This window comes from Lacerta agilis, chromosome 1 (assembly GCF_009819535.1).
Source record: "Lacerta agilis isolate rLacAgi1 chromosome 1, rLacAgi1.pri, whole genome shotgun sequence".
Lineage (NCBI taxonomy): Eukaryota > Metazoa > Chordata > Lepidosauria > Squamata > Lacertidae > Lacerta > Lacerta agilis.
The window spans coordinates 93,350,864-93,378,641 of NC_046312.1; the positions used below are offsets into that span (position 1 = coordinate 93,350,864).

The 27,778-nt window shown below is 39.4% G+C and overlaps 1 protein-coding gene across 1 annotated transcript in view; it reads right to left on the reverse strand.

Moving 5' to 3' along the window:
* Positions 1-27,778, reverse strand: part of ACTR3 (actin related protein 3) — a 38,541-nt gene that overhangs the window by 1,380 nt on the left and 9,383 nt on the right. The window contains exons 2-11 of the mRNA XM_033163730.1: positions 14,522-14,577; positions 11,765-11,889; positions 10,522-10,632; positions 9,040-9,135; positions 6,680-6,787; positions 5,297-5,440; positions 4,454-4,627; positions 3,151-3,243; positions 1,238-1,363; positions 1-84 (exon numbers count right to left, since the gene is read on the reverse strand). Of these exons, the coding sequence (XP_033019621.1) occupies positions 1-84; positions 1,238-1,363; positions 3,151-3,243; positions 4,454-4,627; positions 5,297-5,440; positions 6,680-6,787; positions 9,040-9,135; positions 10,522-10,632; positions 11,765-11,889; positions 14,522-14,577 (1,117 nt within the window). The remainder of the gene's footprint in view (positions 85-1,237; positions 1,364-3,150; positions 3,244-4,453; positions 4,628-5,296; positions 5,441-6,679; positions 6,788-9,039; positions 9,136-10,521; positions 10,633-11,764; positions 11,890-14,521; positions 14,578-27,778) is intronic.

Below are 27,778 nucleotides of genomic sequence, written 5' to 3' on the forward strand. Positions count from 1 at the left end.
CGTGGAAGCCAACATTGATCCTCCAAACCAGACAGCATATCTTTGCATATGGTGTGTGATAACTTGTACATCAATAGGTTTAGGCTACAACAGAAAATAAAATCAGTACAGAGTAATGTTTTAAATAAAATGCCATTACAGACACTTCCTTTTTTTCACTGGCTGTAGTAAAACTCCAGTTTTAAGAATATTTAACTGTTAGGCAAAACAGTTTTTAATCAAATTCTCTTAAATGCACTAATCTGAATAGGTTTCAAGATATATATGTTTTCTCAGCACAGTGGAAGAGCACATGACTTTGCATGCAGAAGGTCCTATGTCCCAGCCCCAATATTTTTATCTAAAATGACTGGGTCATACGTGATAAGAAAAACCTCTACCTGAAACCCTGGAAAATCATTGTCAGCCATTAACGTTCTCTATATTACAAATGTGAACTTTTCCCTTTCTCCCAAAAATGCCACAAGATACTTCTCGTGGGTTTACATGATTGAAAACAGGTGGAATCTAGAAATCACTTATACCCCAAGTACTAAAGTCCTTAAAAAAAACAACACCTCTATAGATTTCTCCCTTCTCTCACAGAAGCCACTATAATATGCCTCTTGCCATTTCCAATCTGTTGTGCCAGAGGGAAAGTACAGGACTGTAAAGTTGAAGTGGTCATGCCAGTAAAGCACTCAGATCCTGATTTCAGGCTTCCCATCTGGTTGGCCACTGTGAGAACAGGATGCTGAACCAGGTGGGCCATGGGCCTGATCTTGCAGGCTCTTCTTATGTAACAAAAGATAGTTTCCAATATAAGCACTTATTCGCCAACCAAAAACAATATACATTACTGAAAGCAGTTCTAGAATTTAATAAGCCTCATGTTGCCAGCAGACTTGAAATAAATGCTTTTTATTATTTTTCTGAGGAAACTGGAAAATTCTATTTGTTATCGATCTGCTGCAATAAACATTGAAACAGTAGTATCCACTCTCCACAAAGGTGACATCAGCTGCTTCTCCAAAACCACTACAACTTTCCAAGATCACAGACAGGATTAGTGCCTGCAGCCATAAAAACGAAACCTTCACAAATGTGGAAAGTAATTAAAGATGAGGCGATTGATACAGTTCAAAATGAGGATGACACAATGTAATAGCTTTCTTATGGGATTCCATTTAGAGATGTGATGTAAACTAGCACAACACACTACACATACAAGTGAAACGTCTTAACTAAAGAAACAAACCTTCAGTCTGCCACCACTCAGTTCCTCGCTGAGTTTCAGTCTGGCATCAACAGTTCTTTTCAAGTCTCGTTGTAAACGGCGACCAAAGTCCCTGAACATTGTGGAGCCTCCAGAGAGGACAATATTCTAAATTGTACACACAAAAATTGTATTACTTAACAACACTGGATGTTAGGAATCAGTTTCTGAAAATAAGGAGTAAAGGCAGCTGTAATGACTACAAAACAGCAAGGAACAGGGCCAATACTTGAGCCATGCATGCTCAATTTAAGGGATTGAGACAAATTATTTCACAAATAGGAATTGTACAGATAGCCTGATAATCTTATGGCATTACAACCAGTGTTAAGATGAGCATCCCATGAAAGAAAGGCTAGATTACAAATTACTCCAGATGTTTAGATACTTACAAGTGCACTTTCATCAATCTAGACTTTTATTAAATAACTTGTTTAATAAGTTTGTTCTGAGTCAACCCAATTTTAAAAGCTATGCAACACAAGAAACGTTCCTAAATGATCATGCCAAAATTCATTCCATGCAACTACTCTTCTTCCCCTCAAAACCTCCTCCAGAGGGTCTTCCAACCAGAGAGTAGATGGGGAAGGAAAAGTTCTGTTGCACAAGCAGATGTTTGCTTATAATAGTGGAACAGCAGCAGAGGATACAACCTAACCCTGTCATATTTTGTTTCTAGTTATATTTTAACAATTTATTTCATTCTGTGAATTACATTATTTACAATATCCACTTGAAAATACATTAGTGAAGGGCTCATCAGGGATAAATGTGCACATGCTTACCACACAAAAGGGTCTAAGTTTAGTCCTTGGCACCTTCTGGTAGAGCTGGAGAAGACTCTTGACCCAAACCAGGGTGGTCCAGCATACAGCCCTTGAGGTCTTTTTTGGTGGCCCTTGGCAACATTTGATGCCCACCCAGCCCTTGCGCTGCCTTCTCAACAATGGGTAGGTGAGGCTTTGGGCTTGGGAAAGGAGGTGTGAGGGCTCTGCCATAGCCCTAGAGTCCTCCAGCCTGCTTCCTAAAGCCTAGTTAGTGCTTTCCCAGCTTTCAGGAGGTGGGAGGTGTCTAGGACCCTGGCACAGCCTCACGTCTCCCTTACCCAGCTTTGGGAAGGCAGCACAAGGACTAGAGAGGGGGCACCAACTTTTAGCCTCGTTCCCCAACCTGTGTAACATGGCAGTGTGCAGTCCGGGTGTTCCATGTCTAAGTATTATTGTGGCCCACTTGGTAAGGTAAAAGGTAAAGGTAAGGTAAAGGACCCCTGGACAGTTAAGTCCAGTTGAAAGCGACTATGGGGTTGCGGCGCTCATCTCACTTTCAGGCCGAGGGAGCTGGTGTTTGCCCACAGACAGCTTTCCGAGTCATATGGCCAGCATGATTAAACTGCTTCTGGTGCAGCAAAACACTGTGATGGAAACCAGAGCAGCGCACGGAAACGCCGTTTACCACCCCGCCGTAGTGGTACCTATTTATCTACCTGCACTGGCATGCTTTCAAACTGCTTGTTTGGCAGGAGCTGGGACAGAGCAATGGGAGCTCACCCTGTCGCGGGGATTCAAACCACTGATCTTCTGATCAGCAAGCCCCAGAGGCTCAGTGGTTTAGACCACAGTGCCACCCGTGTCCCAAGGCCCACTTGGTATGAAAAGTTGGACCACTCTGCCCCAAACCCTGGAAAGCCACTACCGGTCAGCGTAGACCCTAAGCTAGGTGGGTCACTTGTCAGACTGCATACGGCAGCTTCTTACACTTGTAATATTGCCCATTATTGTGCTTTCAACAGAAGAATTGAGATCTCTTTAGCAAGTAGGCAGAGGTATACTCTGACAAAACCTCTCTCTCTCTCTCTTTCTCACGCATACACACAAACATTATTTAGCTTTACTAACCTTATATAGCGGACGTCTAACATCAATGGGACAGTTCTGAATAACCTCGTCTACTACTTCTGAGATAGGCTGTGTGAAGTCTGGATTAGCAAACTAAAAAGAGAGGTAGGCATCAGCAAAAAACTGATTAGGTTACAAGTAGTTTTATTGCTTAATGCAGCATTTAAAAAAACAAATACAAAGGTTTCGTTTTCCATACATAATACTGAAGCATCAGCCTTCTCTTTAACGTATTAGAGGAAAGTGTAGATTATTGCAGATTTCTAAAGAAAGGATTAAGAAAGCTAGATGAGATGAATTGAGCAAGATGGAAAAAAACTAAGACACAACAATGTGAGAAACACTATGGAAAAAGAAGCACTAGTTTAATTGAAGGTAAATTCTAATTCAAAAAAATATGTTAACTTAGAATCAGTATTTACTCTGAAGAATAATCTTTGTTCTTGTCTCTCCCTCACCAGCCTCTATAGTCTTCCCCAAGGGCTATTTTACACTGTAAGTTTGGGGCAGCTGCTGCCTGCTTATGTAACTCTGTAAAGTACCACTTATTCCCAAAGGTCCTGTGTTATAATAATAAAGATCATTTGAAACTAATAAAAAAAATGAAAGGGTAAAAAACCAAGTACAACCATATACAGATACTGAAGAACAGGAATTCAGCAAAATGTAAGCCATCCAATCCCTTCACCCTTTCTGTTCTCCCTGCTGTTGCATTGTACTGAACACTTAGGAGACCGCCTACACATCCCAGATGCTAAGCACTGAATCAAACAGTTTTATTCAGCATGAAAAAATGGGAATCAGCTGGAAGAAATATTTATTCCTGTTCCCTCAGCTCACCACAGAAGCCAGATTGGTGGTTTCAAATTTGAAGTGGGAAGAGAGAAACTATTATACAAAGCATGTTGTGTGGCTTTAAGTGATAAAACTAGATCTTCCCTCCCACCTCCACTCCCCAATTATTCTTCAGCTGAGTATCATTTAAGAAGCAGGGGGAAATGCCTTAAAGCTTCAAGATCTTCAACAGCTAAAAAAAGATTCAGTTGAACATTAAAGCCAACATAATTTACTCGGCACCAAGAAATTGGGTTCTTAGGTTATTTTTAAAAGGGGGCGAAGTACGCTGGCTTTAAATTTCAACTTTGAAAGACACTACCTGCCCTACATTATGAAATGAAAGCTGCAATCATAAGTCACACTTACAAGGGAACAAGACTCATTCAAGCACAACAGCATTTACTTCTGAGAAGATAAAACTAAAAGTATACTTCTGTGTGCATTATGAAGATCTGCACCAGTTTACCTCAGGATGAAAGAAGATCTCTGGCCCCAAGAATCTCTCATAGCCAACATCAATGGTAAATTCTTTCTTTGAGATTGCATTGATTCCAGTATATTGTTTGATCCACTTGGTACCGTCTGCGTCATACTTGTTAAATTCTTTTACTAAATCAGGGCAGACATAACTAAAGCGTTCCTGGAAATCAGATGCAGACAGTTACAAAAGAAATTCCCAAAAATCTACTAAGGTTTTATATATTATCAGTTTAAATGGAACAGGAATGAAACTTCCTTTAAAAAAACAAAAACAAATTAAAACACCAGGGAATTGTTGAGTTAGTATTAACTGCATACATTTAAGATAATTAGCACTCAGCGCTAGACACAATGCTATGCACCACTAGGCAAAAATTCTTGAGGCCTGACAGCCTTAACTGTCTTAGGTGTTGTTTTTTTAGTTGGGAGATGCTAACTCTGGAAAATACATGCTCAAATGTACTATTGCCATGGTTACATACCATACAATCATACACTTTAGAATTTAAAATCTGTCAGTAATAATAGAGCTGCTAAAAGAAAAGAAAAATTCATGAAAAGTCTCAAGAAAAGTAATTATGACTTTTCATTATGCAGAACTAAGTACTTTTTAGTACTAGAATACCTTCCTAGCCCAGAGAATTAATTGGACTACTGGCAATTTGTTACCACCAAGTTACCGTAGCATTTCCAATATATAAGTCACCTGCTCTGAATTGTTAAAGTTAATACCAGTAGTGGCAAGGAATATATATATATATGGTGTCAGTTTTTTAGTCTTACTGAGCCAATCATTAAGTATCTATTTGCTTCTTAAAATATACATTACCTTCACCGCTTTAGCAGTTTCCAATGATTGTTCAGGAGGGATTCCTACTTCTCGTTCTCTTAGCAATTGTTGAATAAAGTAAGTTATATCTCGTCCTGCAATTGGAATATGTTTGATACAGCTGCCAATCACATAACCTTCAGCCTGAAAGTGAAAAAATAAAAATTAAAAAATCCTTCAATGAACTTAATCCCAAAAGCAAACTTTAAGCTTCATACAGTATATGATACCATGAAAAGCTGATGCTCTGACTAGAGACATATTTGTGAACACTTGAGTCGGACATATCACAAGTCCCATGTTTCCATCTCTCTACTATCATCTCTAATCGCACACTTTCTGTTACATGGATATTTCCCTTTCCAGAATAGATAATGGTGGATTTTTTACACGCCATAACTTATACCAGCATTTAATTAAAGCATCATCTACAACAACACAAAGCAATCTCTCCACTCTGATTCCTAATGAAATGAATCCTGTAAGTATTAAAGCTCTTCATATATTTTTTTGTAAAAAGAGAGGAAATGTGGTAGCTATTTATCACTGCTGCAAATAAAGGATCCAAACTTAAAATAATTCTGAAGACCTCTCCCTCTCTCTCACTCTCTCTCTCTCTCTCTCTCTCTCTCTCACACACACACACACACGGTATGTGTCTTTAACATAGTATAAACAGATAATGGGAGACTATAAGGGGATCATCAGTCTGGTACAGTATAGCCTTCCTCTTTCATCAGCTTGTAAGACAGAGGAGGAGGAGGAAGAAAATAAGAGAAGTAAATGTACACTGGATGAAGGGCAGGAAGCTTAGTTTCTGCCCGCATGATTTTTGTTTAATGTGGTGGTGGCAGCATCACTTCCAAAGATGTCTTCCTTAAAAGCAACAAACCCCACAAAATTTTCAGATTTAGCTGAAGGACACCTTCATATATTATACTGGGAGCATTGCAGATTTAATTATCAAAAACTTTCAACATGCTATAAAGTTCAATTATATAGACCTAAAGCAAAAAAAAGCAGATTTTCTCTAACTTCTGTCTCCAAAATGAAAATAAGAATACGTTCCTAAATGCTAATTTTAGCACAATCTTGTGTGATATATAACACCTAGTTCACTGGGGAAATGCTGAACAGAGCTGCCAAGACTATCCTTCCCATAATAGTGATAGTTTTAGAAGCAGTAAGGTAAAGGTAAAGGGATCCCTGACCGTTAGGTCCAGTCGTGTCTGATTCTGGGGTTGCGGTGCTCATCTCGCATTACTGGCCGAGGGAGCCGGCGTACAGCTTCCGGGTCATATGGCCAGCATGACTAAGCTGCTTCTGGCGAACCAGAGAAGCAGCAGTGTTCCACAAACCACACCCATATTTATGTGTACTTACCACAGGAATGACGTGAGTGACACCATCCCCACTGTCTATAACCGTTCCAGTCAGTGTTCGCTCTCCTACTTGTCTTGATGTCCAAGACGCAGCTAAGGCAAGGACGGCCTTATCCAAGGAAACAATTTGAGATTTAGTATCGCATAACCAGCCTAAAGGCCTAATCTTCAAGCAAATATTGCCACATCAGACAAAAACCATTTAACATAGTTACATTGCACCATGCAACAGAAGAAAACAAGTAAGAAAACAGAACAAAAGAACCCTAAAATAAAAACCCTAAAAATGGTATTCAAAAATCTGTAGATTTTACTTTCTATAATTGCAGCAGCACCCAAAAGTTAACAATAAAATTGGAAATTTATTGTAATTCAAGCTTTGGGAAAATCTAAATATACATTGATAAATATATATAGGAACTACCTAACTGGTAGTATAGAGCTGAAGCCACACTAGTTTTAAACAGTCTAAAAACTCAGGGCCCTTTCTCACATTACCTTGTAACGTGGGGACCACTGTAACACAGCTCCTTTCTGTACCATGAAGGCAATAGCAGAAGATCTGGTTTCTGAAAGGAGCTTCCCATGGAAATTGCACCCCTTTTTCAGGAGCTGACAAGGGAGCCATTTCCCATACTCAATCAATTACTGTGGGGTTTATCTTTTCTGTGTTGGTACCAAGGATATTATGGGTACTAAAATATTATTGTGTTTCTGAAAAGCTTTTATTTAAGCTAATGTTATATTAAATTCAACAGTTTATTGCAAAGAAATGTCAAATTGTTGCTGCAGATCTTCTGCAGAAGGATTTAGGCACAGCCAATAAAAGTAAGGAGTGCAATGAAGAGCCATGTATTCAACAGAACATAATGAGGAGGAACTAAAACACTAACGTAGACACTCAAAACAGAAAGGTTGAGGATCCACATCCTCACAAGCATGCGCCTACTCAAAGAAGACAGCTCTGTTTTCTGGAAGTAGGTTGAAAAGATTAGCTTTTACAGTAAACTATATATGCAGATTTGAATGGTGAAGTCTCTGAATCATTATCTGACTTTGCTCTTAAGAGGCAAAGTGCATCTTATTCCATAGATCAAACTGAGACACAGAACTATTCCTCATGTGACAATTTTGCCGTTGTCTCCCCTTTGAAAGAAGGCAATGCTGCTCTAAATCTAAACAGCTATATATACACATATGGACTTTTATGTTGTCTTTTAAAAGAAACCTGAGGAAAGTGCTATTCAGAGATTAAATGTGGAGCAATGTATATTTATGAAATACGTAATCTGCTTTTCAAAACAAAATCTCAGAACAACTTTATATTGAAGAAGTGTGCATGCACACAAAAGCTCATACCAAGAACAAACTTAGTTGGTCTCTAAGGTGCTACTGGAAGGAATTTTTTATTTTATTTTGTTTTGACTATGGCAGACCAACACGGCTACCTACTTATATTTATGTGTTTGACACTGAATTTTCACTGGTATGAATACTTTTCTTAATGAATTTTAAATATTACCCTCTGTTTTAAGGTCTACAAAGGGACATTTTTGGCTTAGAATAGATGTTTATAAATTTATTTATATCCCTTAGTCGTAACAGAGAGCCTTATTGCAAGTTCAGAAAATCCACACAAGTGTAGTGTCCTAATTCAAAGAGCCAACAGAAACAGAGAGATGTATCTTCAAATGGTTAAGACATTCTGTTCATAATCATTATCTTCTAGGGTGTGAACACGGTTTTTTGTACTCCTTTTGTGCAGTAATTACGGCTTGTTGTTATTTGCTCATGTATTTCTTTGCAATACAACAATTGGGATCACAATTAGACATGATGGCAACAGCTCACAAACTTGTGCCAGCTGACAAACGGGACAGGCAGGGATTGATTTAAAGCATAGCATTGGCTGGTGGGGAAATCAACCTGCTCATACTTCCCCACCAAATATCACTTTTTGAAAAGCAGCCACTCTCTGTGACTGGAAATAATGTCTGCCAGAAACACCCATGGGAGAAAAATAGCATTAAAAGCTAGGGGGTGGAATAGTTCAGGTGGTGTAAAGATTCAGCTTCCACACCAATCCAACCATGCAAAAAGTAAAGAGATTTGGCAGCAGACTTAATTCTGAACATGGTTATTGCAATGTGGCATCCAGTTTGGCCCCAAGAACAAGCTGAATTGTTCTGGTCCTTTAGCAGGCTTAAACCAGAAATTAGATTTTGATCATTTGGGTCAGAGTCCACAAGACGTTCCAAATCCAGTGCCAATCCCAATTTCTGCACAACAGTTTGCATATTCTCCCCTTAAGGAACATTACTTAAAACATTTATGTCAACTGTAAACTAAATGATGTTTCACCTGAACAGCAATGTAAAGCCCAGGAACATTGAAGGACTCAAACATGATTTCAGCAGTATATTCCCTGTTTTCTGGAGTATTTAGAGGGGGTTCAGTCTGTAAAGCAAAATCATCCAGTCAGCTCAATCGAAACACAGCTTTTTTACAGTTGAGTTGTACTTGTAGGGGAAAAAAACAGAAGAATGACAAGAAAGAACAGCAAGGTATTTCAATATCCCATGTGGCCTGAACACCATTAGAGTACATCATTCAGCTTCACAGCACATGGTTTATGGGTATGGAAGAAGCTGCTTGAAGACAGAGGGGGATGAACTAGTGGGAAGAATGTGTGTATACACACCCCCATACATGTATAGGTTGGGGAAGGCTGAAAGAAATCCTCACTGGCAGTCTGAATACATACAGTCAAAACTAAGGAGCAACAGGTCAGTGCATTTCTAATCCATGTCATTTTCACTTATGTTCATCCATTCCACCCCATCTCTACATTAATATGCTATTTTATATAACACTGGCAAATATTAAAATATTTTGCAACAAATTATCCCAAAATATGTATTTCTAAACAAAATAGCTACCAAACTTACTTTATCTTAAAATACCCATTTCTATACACATTTTGATGTGTTTGAGCATGAACTATATCAGAAATTCAGAAGCGTGACAAATAATAACTGTGTTTCAATCCACATTCTGGTTCTGGAAGGACAGGTTAGACCAATTCACGAAGAACATTAATCTGGCATTTCTAGTCAAAATACAGGTTTAGCACCTCACTTGCTGTTTTGGAGAATAAGTCTCATGCCTAGGACTTATGCCTAGGCCCTATACTTAGAGTTGCCTATACTACATTAAGCAAAGTATCTTTAATGTAACAATACCTCTGTTATAATAATGTACCTGTGTGTTCATTTTTCCATTTTATACAAAATAGAGAAATTTAACAAGTTAATTTGCATCCAATTCTGAAATATGACATAGAGGCCATATAGATCCTGGGACCATTGTTAAAATAAAAAATGTTCTCATGTGAGTTTGATGCCACTGAAGGCCTATTTTCCAAGAATCCCAGCAGAAAAAAAGTTGAAGAAACCAAATGTCACTGACTAATGCTTGTCTCTAAGCAACAGCAGCTCTTTTAGCAGTCTTAATTCTACTCAAACACCAGATATACCCCTGTTGCATCACTGGAGAAATACTTATGTAAAATGAAGTTGCCAGGACACCATTATTCAGCTCTATAGAGAGTTGTTGCAAGTTAAAAGAAACAAACTGAAGCAGTCATCCAAAATTCATAAGTGCTGTGGCTTTTAGCACTCCAAAAAGAAAAGCTCCTTTAATCAGTAACTGCTACCGTGCATGTGTTCAAGCTACTGCTTCTGCCTCAACTCTCTTACAAGTTAAAATTTATTCTACACTGTGTGCTGAGAGGATGTTGTGAATTGCCAACACTTAAAAAAATAGAAGAGAGGCTGTACTCACCAATAGAAAATAATGATCTTCAGGTTCTGCCCTTAAATATTTAAAGATAACTTGTTCCATAAACCTCTCCATCAAATCCCAATCTTCAACTATTCCATGACGGATTGGCCACTGTTGAAAATGTCCCAAATAAAAGAGGCTTTTTTAAAAAGGCATTTTAAGTTATGTTAGAGCTCCATAAATATAATTCTGTATGAAGATCAAAAGAACTAGTCTGCAAGGTATTTGCTCAATGTATATAAATTGTTCAAGGTACTTATTCTTGTGTGTAGGATTTAAGTACTACATCTCAGTCTTTTCAAACATCCTAGATAAAAACAACAGTACTCTATATCCCAACTATGTTTTACACAGCTATGTTGCTCAGCTGAATATCAACTTAACATAAAATCATAAGACCTGCCCTGTTGGATACAAGTAAGGGCCTGTTTAATCTAACATCTCATCCACCCCCATTAGCAACCTCTGGGAAACTCACAATGAAACATAAAGGCCAAATTCAACTGATAATTATTTAGTTTCTGGATTCACTGTTGGTGTAACTAAGATACAAATAACTTTTACTATACTGAAAAAACAAAAACACTGGATTCCTTGAATGAGGAGGGCAGGCACAAAACTATTTAGGTGAAGAGTGCCACACAAAAAAATACTGGCACAACTCACCTTCTTCATGTTGATCTATGCTATTTCACTACCTAAAAGGATCTTGTTCCTCTTTTAATTCAAAGAGAGCTGGATGATCAAAGGTAGGCCCATATAGAACACATTGCAGTAGTCCAAGTGGGAGACAACCATTTTGTTTGGTGATGTTTCATTGACCAGGGGACCATCTAGTCCTTCTCATGTCAATAAGTTGATTTGGGAAGCCCTTTCTTCAGAGAGATGGCTGTGATCCAAGTGATGGCCATGACTTCCAAACTTTGGAATTACTTTCCTGAGGCTAACACAACCTTCTTCATTCTCTAAAATATTGCTCTGAGATATTGGTTCAACTACCAGGACAAAAATGTGTTAAATAAAAATAAACCTGCTATCTTATAACCACAAACCCTTTATATATATTTTATGCATTCCAACCAGAGACTTGTGAGCTGCAACATTATCACTGTTTTATGGTACTTCATGCATTATCATTCTATAAAACAAACTCTGCAATGAGCAGACAAATCTATAGGGCAGGGTAAATTGGTTTGTTTGTTTTTTATTTATTAAATGTAGTGAAAGTTCTAGCTTTAAATACCTTTGTTGCATATGTTGGTTTTTCTATTGCTTCATCCCCAATAAAGAAGTCTAGGTCATCCACACCTTTCATAACCCTTCTCTGTGCTTGGTCGACAACCTTGGCAGATTCCTTGATAGCGATACCTTAAATGCAGGGGGTTGGGGAGGGGGTTGCAGTTAGCCAAGACAGAATTGTATCCTAAACTTTCAAAGCGATATTCATTTTGTTGCAAGTACTGCCAAGTCTGGAGGAGGTTATTCATCTTACATTTAGTGGGTACACAATCTAACTTTCTAAATAGATACATTTCAAATAACTTCGAGGAATAGACTTAAAGACACCAACAAGGAAAATAATCTGTAGGTGCAGTGTGCTTCTGCCACATAAATCCATCATGAACGCTCCAATTCTGTAGCACCAAGGAAGGAACACTGTACCACCTACTGTATGTACCCTCATTGCAGTTATACGTCTACATTACTGGAATTTTATTACATTTCTACAGCTTCCCTTTTCTCATTTAGTTTCTCATCCCTTTTCTCATTTGGTTTCTCATGGCCTCCTTTTCTACAACATTGCATTAATCTCTCAGCACATTCCTCCACAAATCTCTCATTTTAGTTCTAAATGCACATTTTCACTGCATAAGCAGAAATGTTATAATAGAAAATTGAGGTACTGGGCCAATAACACTGGCCAGAAAGTTTTGTTTGATTGCTTGCTTTTTGCTTTTAGGTATCCTAAGACCTTCAGTTATTTCAATCCAGTTTTATTAGATCTCACCGTCACAACTTGAGGAAGCAACAGATCTTGGGTAGGGGTTTGGGTGGGAAACAATGCAAAAAGCTTTTCCAAACTCCACTTAATAATTTTGTCCTTGTCCAAATTAAAGATGCAGTAGAATTATTTTGGGCAACTTCAGAACAAGAACAAAAGAGGAAAAACAGCACCCTAGAAAAACAGTGCCCTGGAAATTGCGTCTGGGTAGAAAAAGATGGGAGTTGTGCCAGCAAGAAAGTGCTTGTCTTGGATTTGTGTGCTGCAATAATATTTGTTTTTAAAGTATTTTAAAGTTTTGTTTGTACTGCATTGGGCATCAGTGTGCACACTGATTAAGCCTCTAGTTTAAAATCTTTAAAAGAAAATTCAGTGACAGCTTCTTCGGAATAGTTTATTCACAACTGCAAGTATGTTCAGTACTGTAAAAATCAATCCAGCAATGGCATTTGGAGTCATCACACCAACACAAATTAAGGGGGGGGGGGAACCTGAATATAAATATGACCAATAGTTTCCTCCAGCATTAGCAAAGAAATCAAGAAAAGGCATAGCTCAATTTCTGAAAGTTCTTTTTACCACATTGATTACCTCAACCTCCTTCTACATGTTAAAAAACCTATCTCTGCAGTAAAAAAAAATCCACACCTATGTGAGATATTTATGCAAAACTACATGTCTAATGTAGATGTTACAAGTTGTAGTGTACCATCATTCCTTATGAAGGATGCCAGCAATGCCACACTTCAGGATACTACAAGCTATAATGAACTTGAAGAAGTTGGCTAGATGGGCAGCATATAAATGTACTAAATAAAGGACTCCCTCCACCCCATCACCAGGTTTTTATTTCTAACTATCAGAAGCCATTACAACCACGCTGTCAAAAATATAATGCAAGGCCTCTCCATCGGTCCTGCCAAAAGACTAGGTTCCACAAGCCTTCTCCTGCGATACAGAAAAATGACGAGAACAAATTTATATTCTCATTTTCAAAGCAGCCCAGGATTGTTTAAATTAGTATTGAAAATCAGTACTTTTCTAATAAAGATAATCCTATTCTGGAGCATGAAATACAACTAGCAACTGCAGTTAGTATAATTATTCATGAACTTGGCCTTTGGGGATGGAAGAGCAATAGATGTTTTCATTTCATCAACTGATATTATAGCCCCTTGAGCAGCAGTTTCTTTCAGACTGAAATAATAAATTGGTGTGAGTTTTCTTTCTTGAGAGCAGCCTCTCTCAGCCTCGGGTCCCCAGATGTTGTTTGACTGCAACTCCCATCACACCTAGCAACATCTGCAGACCCAAAGTTGAAAAAAGTCTGCTCCAGCGGGTAAGAAGAGTGTCAGGGGCACCTCCCAGAGCATCTACTGATCATATGAGAGTTCTGTAACAGTTTTCCCATGAACAGACTTGAATTTCACATAGAAAGAATAAGGCACACAAAGCAAGAGGAGCCAGCAGCACTTGCTAGTCTAGGGCAGCCAAGAAACAGAACAGCTGGGGAAAGATCCTCCAAGACTCAGCATTGCAGTGCTAGATTCTAATTAGAATATCTTCAGCTATTCTGGAGTTTGTTCCTCAAGAATGATTTGAAAACTACACAGTAATTTGCATCAGACATTTTATCAGTTGTATACATAATGCTAAACCACACCATGGCTAAACATTAATACGCAAGTGTATAGGTACTCATAGTAAACATCACAACCATTTCACTCCTCTCTTGGTTGTCTTGCTGCCATTCTACCCAGAACTTTAAAAACTTACATCTCATGGTTTGTGGATGAGGCAAACCACAAGCCCAAGTTCAGGTATAACCATGGCTTAACTCCATGTAGCACAGTAGCAGAATGACTACGGGAGGAACAAAGTGGCTGCAATGTTTACTGTGAAGAAAAAAGCTTTTAAAAATATACACTTATTCTTAAAACTAGCAACTGGATATATCTTTGAACACAAATATAAACCGATCAAAAACATAAAACTTACATGATGGAATGATGAACTGTGGCTCTGTATTACCAGCATATCCCAGTTTGGTATACCTGTAAAGGCCAAGAAACAGTAATAGGTTACGTTACCAGTCACCAAGCGAAAGGCAGCACTTACAAACCAATGTCATAAAAACGAATACTGATTCACAAAAATATTCCCACTGATATCCCATCACTGATGACTCTTGCTGTGAATTTTTACCGCTTAAAACACCAGACCAATTTGAGGATTTGAATAACTGAAACATAACTGCTTTCTTGATAACAATGATGCCAAAGCTATATTATTCAACCCTTAATCCACATGAATTATGAAGATGGACTGCTCAATGCAATATTATTGTTCTAGGCTGAAATCCTAAACAGCACAGGCAAAGGTGCAAGATGCATGCATGCAAAACCACCGTGTTTTTATGCGTTTTGCTGCAGCTAGTAATGTAGCTGAAAAGGTTAGCAGCTTCTTCATTTAGAATTTGCTTCCTTTGCTAAATGAGGTGATCAGCTTTGCTACAAGTTTCAAAACTCATCTAGTTCTATGCACATTTCTAGAATTGCAGTTTTACTCTGTTAATTAAGGAATGCAATTATCTTGCCTCCCATGAAGAACAAGTATCACAAATCAAGTCAAGGGTTTCAGTGTTGCAGTCCGTATTTATAAGACAATGTTAGCTTATAAGACAATAAGGCTTCCTTAAGGAATTTTAAATTTAATCTTAAAATATCATTTTTAGCATTTCACAGGACTTAGGTGGTGTGTGCTGTAAAGAAGTCTATGTGGAATGAGCTATTGTAGATCATAAGCAATTAACCATATTTTACTGAATCATAGCCACTTCATGTACTCACATCTAAGTGAATCACACTGTACTTAGTACTTTAACATACAGCAAAGCAATGCCTGGCAACCATGCACAAATTTAACAACTTGTTCTCCCTCTGTCTCTCCTCTCTGCATCAAACCTCAGCTCTCTAAATTTTTCACTTTTGCTCTTTTGCAAATGGTGCACAACTAATTGCTTTTCGTTCACACATTTGCCTTTATTTCCTATCAAAGGCAAAGGCTTTTTAAAGGTCTTTAAAATGCCTCCTTGCATTGCACTTACCAGAATCCAATTTGCCTTCACCATCTGGCAATCAATGACATGTACTTTACGCCTTGCTTCTTTTCCTCTTCTCCATACCCTATACTCTTTTAGATTATAAACTGCTGTTTATTTTTAAAATATAGTACCTACTATAGCCTTTAGTCCTTCAAATGATGCAAGCAGGAGCTTTGTTACAGTTGGAACACCCAAAATATCCTTTTGGGGAACTACTGCGCTATACACAGCAGCACTGACTGCTTAAAATATCAGTGTAGCACCAGTCCAGAGGGGAGAGCTGGACCTTAGCAATGGAGAAAGAAGATAATCTGCAACAGGATCACACATGTTGTCTGCTAGGTAAAAAGTAAAATAAAATAAAAATCTCAACAGGATCCCTAGTGTTTTTAAGTATGTGCTATTTACTCCAGGCAGTGCACAGAAACTGCTTCTAAATAAAAATCCCGTTTTCAAAAACGCTATTCAATTATGTTTAACTCAGGTAACTCATACTTCTCCATCAAATTCAATTTTAAGCATCATGATGCAAACCTAGTGGAATATTTATAGGATTCAGTAACTTGGGAAATAACCCATAAACTCATCATAAACATTAGTAAGAAACATACAATATTAACTCAAACAAACAATGCTTGTGATTTAGAGAATGTTTCAATACTAGATTTTTAAAAAAATGAATGTAGCAATTATTAGACATTGCTATTATCATTTTAATTCAGCTAAAGCTTTGCAACCCTTTTCTTGGTCCATTTCACAAAAGCACCATGAGAAAAGCTGCTGCTAATGTGCATTTTTATATATGGGAATGGATACTGAGCCTCTGCTATAGCACATTTGCAAAGCTGATCGGGGTCCGCTATGGTTTCAAATTAGATGTGAGACCGTGTGTTGAGATTCCTCCATTGAAGGGTGTTGGACTAGATGACCCTTGAGGGTCCCTTCCAGCTGTACAATTCTATGATTCTATGACTCGCCTAGACTCACATAATGAATTTGTCACAGGTAAGGGACTTTAATATGGGTAGTCCAACTACTAGTTGGTTGTCACTATTTGGTAAGTAAAAGCTAACAGATACCTGCAGTCCAACAAAGTCCATTGCAGTGCATCCAGCACAGAAGGCATTCACATGGCCTCTGTGCTGGATGCCCTCCATTCACATGGGGATAGAGTGGGAGAAGAGAAGAACTATCAATTCAGCTGCTTGTACTCCCAGCAGAAGAGTCACAGGAGCTTTATTACAAACATGACTCTAAAAAAACATGGAATTTGCCCTCAAATCTATCCAAATCAAGGTCTCATAAAGCATTACTCCAGCTCCCTGAATTAATGTAACTGGCTTATGTTCATGCTTATGTTCTCCTTATGCTACTCTGCCTTTATCCCACAGCCTACTTACTTACTCTTAATATTATTATCTCTATCCCCAAATAACCTGCGTAAGTATCAGAAAACGACAGCAGATGTCGCCAAGCATCACATAAATGAAACTGGTCACATGGTAAGCCAGACTGAAGCTCAACTGATTGTCCATGATTTAGACCAAATTCATCTTCATACCCAACATATGTGAACAAGTCAATCCAGGTGAGGGTTAACAATTACCAAGACTGAGGCCAAGTGCAATGGAGTACAGTCTCTATGAATACAGTACCTAAGGTGTGGGTGCCTTGCAGGTCAAGAGGTCAGACACAGCTATTAGTTGGGAAGGTGTCCTGCTCTGCCACCAGCATAGACTCTACCCTGTGAGTGTGTCTGAACCACACCAATATTTGCCAGATTATATGTTAAAACTGACAAGATTTCACATGCTAAGATCTTGGAAATATTTTTCTTTAGATACATTCACACTAACGAAAAGGAGCTTTACTCCCTTTTCACCTTATTTACTTTTAGGCAGAGGCAGAAATACAGCTTAGACCAAACAAAAGTCTGTCCTCCAGACTGGTCCAAATTCAGATTAGAATGGGTGCTGCTTATCAGGAATGATAAATTATGCAACAGCCGGACAAGAAAATGAACTTCATTGTATTGTAATCACTACAACAAGCTTATGGCTGGCATTACTCAAGTTTCAGAAAAATCATCCCTAGTGCATGGAACAGGGAGAACCTACACACCCTGTCATGTAGAGTTAAGGATGCAACAGGTTAAAGAGTAAATTTTTGAGATATTTTTTAAGACATCTGACCTATCTTCCTAACTAAGAAGTAAGAGTGCATAGCTTTTAACAGAAAAAGCTCCCACCAATGTTAGGAATAGAATAGAATTTTACAAACCAGTGGATTAAATTTCAGTTTGTTCACAGTCATCTATATCAAAACTGTTTCCAGATACCTGCTCAAGAGTTCTACAAACTTTCTAGGATTAATAGGTAAAAAGTGAGACAGTTGGGTCTCTGCTGTAATTCAACTGAGATAAACTTTATCAAAAATAAAATGTTATAGAAAATTGGTTATAGATGACTTCACCTAGAAGTTTAATGCAAAAGGTAAGATGCATGGGGGACAGAATGGAACACTGCAGCACCACAGGAGTCAAAAGGTATAATGTGATGCCAAAGTCACAACAGCATTACCTGCTGAGTATATCTGATCAGAATGGACTGAAGCCAGATCAAAACTGCCATCCAAGCCCAGCCCAGGCAAAACGACACAAAAAAATACTAGGGTCCATGGCAGTGGTTTTCAACCTGTGTGCCATGGCACCCTGGGGTGCCTTGAATGATAGTCAGGGGTGCCGCGGGCAACACTGGCCTCTGTCCCTGTTTCCTTCCCTCCCTCCTCAGATGCCCTCTCTCGTCTCTGCCTCCCAAAGTCCTGCACAGCTGTTTGTTGCAGCAGCCCTGGCTATAAGCTCTCCAGGTGAATGGTGCCTCTGGGGCTGGCCAGCGGGTGCTTCCCAGGCCCCTGAGGAGCCACCTCCCTTTGGGGCGGGCGGGCAGGGGGAGCTGAGAAACCAGGGGCAGCCAGTGTGGCTGCCCAGAGGACTCCCTAGGAGAGGGGAGAGGAGGCTGAAGGAACCATCCGGCTCTGCAGGCAAGGGGTGACATAACTGGGCTCCTGAGTCCCACAGGGGTGCCTCAGGAAGAATGTAGTTGGTCAAGGGAGCCGTGGACTCAAAAAGGTTGAAAACCTCTGGTCTATGGTACTGAAAGCCACCGAGAGCCCAAGAGGGTCACCCTCCACATCCCCAATCCAGTGGTACATGCTCTGGTTATCTCCCGCTTGAACTACTGCAATGCACTCTATGTGGGGCTACCTTTGAAGGTGACCCGGAACTGCAATTTATCCAGAACGCGGCAGCTAGACTGGTGACTGGGAGTGGCCGCCGGGACCACATAACACCGGTCCTGAGAGATCTACACTGGCTCCCAGTACGTTTCCGAGCACAATTCAAAGTGTTGGTGCTGACCTTTAAAGCCCTAAACGGCCTCGGTCCTGTATACCTGAAGGAGCATCTCCACCCCCATCATTCAGCCCGGACACTGAGATCCAGCGCCGAGGGCCTTCTGTCGGTTCCCTCACTGAGAGAAGCAAAACTACAGGGAACCAGGCAGAGGGCCTTCTCGGTAGTGGCGCCCGCCCTGTGGAACACCCTCCCATCAGAAGTCAAGGGAATAAACAACTACCTGACATTCAGAAAATACCTGAAGGCAGCCCTGTTTAGGGAAGTTTTTAAACTGTGATATTTTAAATGTATTTTAATATTTGATGGAAGCCGCCCAGAGTGGCTGGGGAGACCCAGCCAGATGGGCGGGGTAAAAATAAATTATTATTATTATTATTATTATTATTAATCAGCATAAGTCATCCGCCAGGGTGACCAAGGTTGTTTCAATCCTGTAACCAGACTGGAGAACTGATCAGAATGAATATAAATGATCAGTTTTCTCCAAGACAGCCAGAATTTGAAATACAGTTCGAGTACATTCTGTGTGGGAGTACAGAGGTGAAAAAATAGAACATGAGACTCCCTAGGACTGAGATGTAGGGGAAGAGAATGACAAGAATTGTCTGGGGGCCAAAAGATAAAGTACGCTGAATGACAATAGAGAACAAGGCAAATAGGGAAGGGTTATGAGAGGCACTGGCGGGTGGCACTGTGGGTTAAACCAGAGCCTATGGCTTGCTGATCAGAAGGTTAGCGGTTCGAATCCCCGCAACGGGGTGAGCTCCCATTGCTCGGTCGCACCTCCTGCCCACCTAGCAGTTCAAAAACACGTCGAAGTACAAGTAGCTAAATAGGTACTGCTCCAGCGGGAAGGTAAACAGTGTTTCCGTGCGCTGCTCTGGTTCACCAGAAGCGGCTTTGTCATGCTGGCCACATGACCCGGAAGCTGTACGCCGGCTCCCTCGGCCAGTAACGCGAGATGAGCGCCGCAACCCCAGAGTCGGACACGACTGGACCTAATGGTCAGGAGTCCCTTTACCTTTATGAGGGGCATTACATGAGACTATGATATGGGCACGTAAGAGATATGGGACACAAGAGAATAGTGATTATAAGGCCAAGAGAAGGAAGTGGTTTATGGCAGAAATAGGGCCATTCATTTGTTGGTCTAGAGAGGATTTCCCAGGTTTTCCCAGCTTTCTCTTGCTCAGCAACAACATGGAAAATAGCAAAATGGCTTCCCCGCCCTTTGTCTTAATAAATGCATAGATAAAACTGAGCAACAGCCACTTCTTCCTATTTTCATATGCTTGTGCTGTAGTGATCTGGAACATCAGACATTTGTGGATTAATACTGGATTTTCATAACCAGCCTCTGATAACCAAAAATGCTGCAGATGAAGCATTTTATAGTCCTTTTTTATGACAAAGCACATGCAAAATGATCACCCAACGAATTTCTGTCTCATTTCTTTCTTATGCAGACTGTCTGAAATATCTCCCATGAGTGAGCCCTTTGAGAACAACTAGCATTAAGGTCCTATTAAAATTGCTATTTCTTGCTGCATTTTCAGGGCACAGAATCCCAAACACATTTCCAAGTACAGAAGCTCATAAGTGACAGATTGGGAGTAGAAAGACCTTAATGCCATTCATTGTTTTAGCACTGTTGTGATGTGTCATACTTTGTATTGAGCAATAAAATAACTTCCAATAAAACAAATGCCTTCTGATTCCAAAGCCACTCACAAAAGAATCATCTATGTACATTCTTACTAGGAATAAGTTTTGAACATATTCTAAGACTGTACATTTCGGATATAGTCCTCTATTTGGGAATAACTGTCACTGAACAAAACAAAACAGAGCCTAAATACAAGGAACCATGCACAGGATTAGCCTGTTAGTGCAAGAGTACAGAACTCAACAAAAGAACACAGGGGAAGCAATATCCTAGCATTTTTAAACTGTAAGCTCAGGAAAACCAAAAACAGAAGACCAAGATGTAAAAGAGTGCTTAATAGCTTATGTAGGCAATGATCCACAGCATAAAAACACATCCTGACTGGAAGGGAAATGCTAAGATGTACTTCCAGTAAGTCTAAGCTCAAACAGTACAACTCAGCATATCTAAAAATATTCATTGCTACTTTAGCAAAAATGCAGAAGAATGAGTCATGAAAATAAATAAGATAATTGGCAGGCACTCCAGCCATTCAGTTCTGAGCCTACACTACTACTATAATTCTTGTTTGAAGAGCTAAATCTCATCTTCAGCAGGGTAATTTCAATACCACAATAACAAGGTGGATCATCAGTTCATAGTGCAAAACAAGGTAAGGACAAATATAACAAGGGGAAAAATAAACAAATCTTTATACTTTAAAAGATTTTTAATTCCATGTTTAAACAGTGGGGAGAGAATCTCAAACTGTATCAAACCTACTCATTAAGTATTTTTATTCAGTAACCATGTAGGCAAACCTAGCTTAGGAATGCAGTAATACAAAGAGTGCAAAGCAAGATGCAACTCATTCATGACTCAGGGAATAATGAGACACACCCCAATTTCAGTTCAGTTTACAGTAGAAAATAGTAATTATTATTTAGCAGACTTTCGTATTAGCAGTATACCAATTCCAGATTCTCTTAGCAATGCAACTTTTAGGTGAATTCATAATTACTATACGACATACCAAGTAAAATGATTATATTGATATTTGCATAGTCCTTTGGAAGCCTACAGAGGGATGCTTGTTATATACTTTTCAACCCACTCTGAGACAAGAGTTATTCTCACAAATAAGGTATCTCCAGTACCCTTCTGCAATATGAGATTAGTACATACAAAACAGTATTAAACCTACTGACACAAAATGGAAGAGAAATCATCCATGAACCAGACAATGAAATTATGCTAGCTACCAATTCCTGTTTATAGTCTTGCTAACCTTTTCAAGTTCCAAAAAGAGAGAGAGTCAGGTCATTCCTGTTGAGAAAATATGTGCTTAAAATATGGCTCTTGCTCTATACAGTAGGGAGTTAACACATTAAACAAGCAATTAGATGGCTATACTGGAGAACAGTGACTAATTTAATTCTGGCTGTAAAGGTAGAACAAAATGTAATGAAGATTTGATAGCACAAATGCTATAGGATGAAGCGAGTTAAAATGAATGGGATGTATGCAACTAAGTAGACCCATTCCAATTAATAAACTTTAATTAATATACTCCTAATACTGTTTTGTTGGATACAAACAAATATTATTCAAAATCAAATGTTTATTATCCAAGGATTGCTAGGAGGAAAAACTGGCATGCTTCTGCACAGAGCAATTATACACAGAGCAAGCTGGTATAATTCACCAGGTCAAGAAAATTGAACAGGATACTAGGTTAGATGGGCCTTTGGCAGAAGGCCAAAGCAGAACTCTTCTTATGATCTTAACAGAAATGGTATTGCTGCCCTTAACTTTCCCATTCATTATTTTTGGCCATGGCACGTGTTGATCGATATCAACTTTCAGTTTCTGTAACTGCACTTTTCCTCTTGAAGTTGAAAGAATAGCTAAACCTTAATGCCTGAAAACAGCAAGGAACTAAAACTGTTTGAATTGCCATTTGTCAGTAGTGTTGAAGCTGGAGAAAGACACTGATACTTCAAAGTTGCAGACAAAAAATCCTTTGTTAGTCTATAAAAGGAACAGGGAATAGAGGAAACTCTAGGCAGACAGCCCACAGGCCAGTTCACTCAGCCCAGTTATTATTGTGGCAGTAGATATTTGCTTTGCTTCTTTTAAGCACATATATTTTATAACTAGCTTATGGCCCTCAGTATGACAGGTCTTCTGTTGGTTGAATTTGACTCCTGATTGTCATTCTGTCACCATTACTAGCACTGTGTCTCTTGCTGATAGCATTTCTGGCTGCCATTGATCAGCTGCTGATTAGCAAAGGGCCTTGCAAATCATGCAGCTGACTCCCTTTGAAGAGCAACTCATGCCTACATGGATGAGACAGTGTCAATAAGAAGCACGATAACCAAAGGGAATGGAGGCAGAAAGGAAAAGCAATTGTTAGGGAAACAGGTGGGGAATACAAGACTCAATACTGAAATGTTTTAACAGCATTTGCTGTTGCTTATGCTGACAGGCCCTTGGCTATCTTTATTATAAATATTTCCAGTGATATAATGAATAGCTGGTGAAACATTATATATGAGAAATATAAACTTAGAAATCACTTTCCTAAACTGTTGATGGGCATAAATAATAATCTAAACAAAGCAATCATAATTAGGTTAATTTCTGTCCTATAACATAGCTAAGTGCCATTATCTTAAACCATGGGTAGGCAAACTAAGGACTGGGAGCAGGATCCGGCCCAATCACTTCTAAATCCAGCACGCGGATGGTCCGGGAATCAGCATGTTTTTACATGAGTAGAACGTGTCCTTTTATTAAAATGCATCTCTTGGTTATTAGTGGGGCCTGCCTGGTGTTTTTACATGAGTAGAATGTGTGCGTTTATTTAACATGCATCTCTGGGTTATTTGTGGGGCATAGAAATTCATTCATTTTTTCTTCAAAATATAGTCCGGCCCCCCCAAGGTCTAAAGGACAGTGAACCGAACTCTGTTCAATAGGGTTGTTTTTTAACTGCTCACATGTTGTATGTGCAGCAAACACTGAGCAGCTAAAGCACATGTGGGGTGCATTGTAGCTATTTTCTCTTCACACACTCAAGCTGACTCAGATAGGATACTGGGACAGTGGTTTTTCTCTAACAGCCAGGAGCATGCAAAACAGGAGAAATCATATTGTGGGTGTTTCCCCTTCTTTTACTTTAACAATCATCAATTTGTTAATGCGAACACACACTCTCTTTAAGAGTGAAGAATCAAGTAACTTGCCCTGGGAGAAGCAATACTTGTTTTCTTCTGAAGAATTCTGAAAGTTCAGGGTAGTCATATTTCATAGTTCAAATATGTACAGTTTAAGGAGTCATTGTTTGGCACATACTTTAACTAACAGCTATGTGAAAACATAATTGCCGTTACAATGAGACCTGTAATGATAGTTTCCTGAAAATTCATTGAGGCTGAAATCCTATTACCTTTTGCACACACTAATGCTAAAATGGTAGAGTTCTCAAAAACTATTCACAGTTTTGCTGTGAAAAATAAATACTGTAACACTCAAATGTAAATATATTACTATCCTGAGTAGTACTACTGTCATAGTTCTTTAGAAGAAAACATTGGGGGCCAAAATATTTAATGACATAAATAACACTAAATGTGGGTGGCAAAGGTAAAATGAACTATTGCTCACTCAATTTCACTGTAAAAAGGATGTCATATAGAGGAGGGAGAAAGGTTGCTTTCTGCTGCTCCAGAGAAGCGGACACGGGGCAATGGATTCAAACTACAAGAAAGAAGATTCCACCTAAACATTAGGAATAACTTCCTGACAGTAAGAGCTGTTCGACAGTGGAATTTGCTGCCAAGAAGTGTGGTGGGGTCTCCTTCTTTGGAGGTCTTTAAGCGGAGGCTTGACAGCCATCTGTCAGGAATGCTTTGATGGTGTTTCCTGCTTGGCAGGGTGTTGGACTGGATGGCCCTTGTGGTCTCTTCCAACTCTATGATTCTATGATTCTAATCCCATCACAAGGAAAAGGCATAAACATTTTTAAAACCCAATTAAAATTAAGGATTCTGGAGTACTCTGTAGTGACTCTGGGGAAAAAAGGTTGAAAATGGATCATGAAAACAACATCTACAGAGCTTAGATAGTTCCAACCATAAAAATAATTCCATTGTATTTGTATACCATGTTTTCTCCAAATAGTTCAAAGAAGGCAACATGCATGCATTTCCACATACGGAAATAGGGTCCTCCATTCAGATCTGCTCAACTGAAATACATGTGGAACCATTAGGCTCAAGCTTCTATGCATACAAAAATAAAGGTTAGCATAACAAATTGGCAACTGTCAATACAAAAAATGCTACTGTGTGTCAGAATGCATTGGTGATTTGTTTACTTTTTAAATTTTGACACATAGACAGCAATTGTATTGGGGCATATCTCTTGCAAGAATTTGTGAGGGGTTGGTTCTGTAACTTCGTACTTTAATACACTGTCCTCTGTTAGCTGGATAAACAAAGCATAGCAAGACACAATTTACCATTTACATTCTGCAAATAAACATACACTCCAGGGAAGAAATTAACATTTACATATGCAGAGTGTAAACAATTGGGGTACAAAACTACTCCAGTTTATTTTCAAAGCTTCTTGCAAACAAAGTTTTCCCTAAAAGGTCTTAAGTACTTCAGTTACCTTCAATATCACTTACTACAGCAGACGTTTGGAAGGGTAACTTCTTTATGATATATGCTAGCCTTTACCAACCTTGAGGCCTCTAGATGCTTTTTTCCCATCAGACTCAGCCAACATGATTAATAGAAGCTTCCTTTGCTCTCTCTCGATTCCTCACTTCTGTGCTCACATCAACCCTGTGAGGTAGGTTAGGCTGAGAGAGTAACTGGGTCTAAGCTCCCCCAAGAGGTAGCAAAGCAGAAATTAGAACCCAAGTTGTTATTCAAGACGTCGCTCATTACATCACTCTTCCAGTTTCTTAAATTCATCTTATTTTCAGTGCCTTTACAACTCTTAAGTATTCTCACAATTCATAACTGAACTGCACATTTTAAGATCTCTTCTGGTTGCACCCATATAGTCCTGCCCATATGTTAAGATCTAACTCAAAGAGCCTGCTTTCAGTTTTATACGCAGGTCCTGTTTTATGGACACAACAAATTCCCTGGAAATGGTTAGTTAGGCAACTGTTCACATAATGAATCAATGATTTCCTTGTTGTAATTTTTCCAGGGAAACGGGAACAACGGGCATGCTCCCTGCTGGCCCAAACACCCCCGGCCGAACTGCCGGTCGAACTTCAAAGCCCTGGAGCAGCAGCAGAAACCAGAGACCTAGCTTCAGAAAGCCAGGCACTCTTTCTGTTCACTTAGCAGCAGAAGATGCACCACAGAGGATGGCATGAGCGTTATAATTAAGCATTTATTAGGCGAACATGAGGACAAAAGAAAGCGTACGTGCAGTCTCCTTCATGTTCGGAAAAACGAAACAGAAAGTACAGACTGAGGAACGGAAGTTCCCAGCAGCACACTGGAACACTATACAGACATGTGATAAGCTCCCATCCTCAGTCTGCTGTTAAGGTGGAATGGAAATTACAACATCCTCCCCCTTTCCATGTAACCTTAATCTTTGGCATTAGACACCAATTGTAGTTTCCGAACATACACCTGAAGTTGTTCTCTATTAACTACCTTAGACAACAAGTCTGCAGGAATCTCATTACCTGGCATGTACGACACCTGAATGATTCCCTTTCGGATACACTCCCTTGCACGATGTAACTTAATCTGCAAGTACTTGGTTCTTTGCTTGCAACTCTCTGAATTAAGCAAAGCCAAACAAGACCTGTTGTCTTGGTATACTTGTACAGGACAAGTCACATTGACTCCGATGTCCTTGAACAGTTGTATTAACCATTCACAGTCCATGAGTGAAAATGACAGTGCATTTAGTTCTGCCTCACAAGAACTTAAACTTACTGTCGACTGCTTCTTGCACAGCCAGTCAAACAGACAGTGGTTGTACACATAGCATACTCCAGAAGTGCTTGTACCATCTGTGGTGTCACTTCCGAAACTGGCATCTGCAAAAATTTCAAGTCCTCCAGTCTTCTGACTGGTGAATCTCAATCTGTAGTGCATTGTCCCTTTTAGGTAGCGAGCTACGCGTTTCAAAGCTTTCCAATCCTGGACTGACGGATTGTTAGCATGTCTGCTGAGCAGGTTAGTGCTCGCAGCAATATCAGGTCTAGAGCACCTGGCAATGAAATTCAGTTTGCCCAGAATGCATCTATACAGCGTTATGTCAGGAAACATCTGAGCTTTTTCATCTCTTTGAAAACCTGTTACCATTGGGGTATCCACAGGATTTGCATCAGTCAATTTAAGTCTGTTTAGCACATCGGTGATTTTCTGAGTTTGGTGAACCAGAAAATTACCTGTCTGGTCCTTCTCAACCTGCAGAGAAAGGTAGTTGGATACCTGGCCAAGATCCTTCATTTCAAAGTGTTGTTTAAGTTGTGCTAGGGTGTCATGGTATACCTTTTGATCTTTCCAAAACAACAAAAGATCATCGACAAAACAAACACAATACAGTTTGTGTTGCCCCTCCCCTTTCACGAACACACACGGATCTGCCTTTCCCTGGTGAAAACCAAGAGAGAGCAATGTCTCTGTAAGTTTGGTGTTCCAACATCTGGCACTCTGCTTCAAACCATACAGGGACTTCTTAAGTTTACAGACCATCCCTTTCTGAACTTGCACTCCATCCGGTGGAAGTAAGTACAATTCTTCGTCTAGAATCCCATACAAAAATGCTGTATTCACGTCATGGTGGGAAACGTGAAGTTTTTCCTCTGCAGCAATTTTGAGCATGAGTCTTATACTCTCATATTTGACTGTGGGGGAATAGGTTTCGTTATAATCTTGACCTGGTACTTGGGAAAAACCCCTGGCAACCAACCTGGCTTTATGCCTCACAATCTTTCCATTTTGATCGGTCTTCGCCTTAAAAACCCATTTACTCCCAACCAGTCGCATCCCTGGAACTACTGGAACCAGTTCCCAGGTTTGGTTACTATCCAATGAGTTA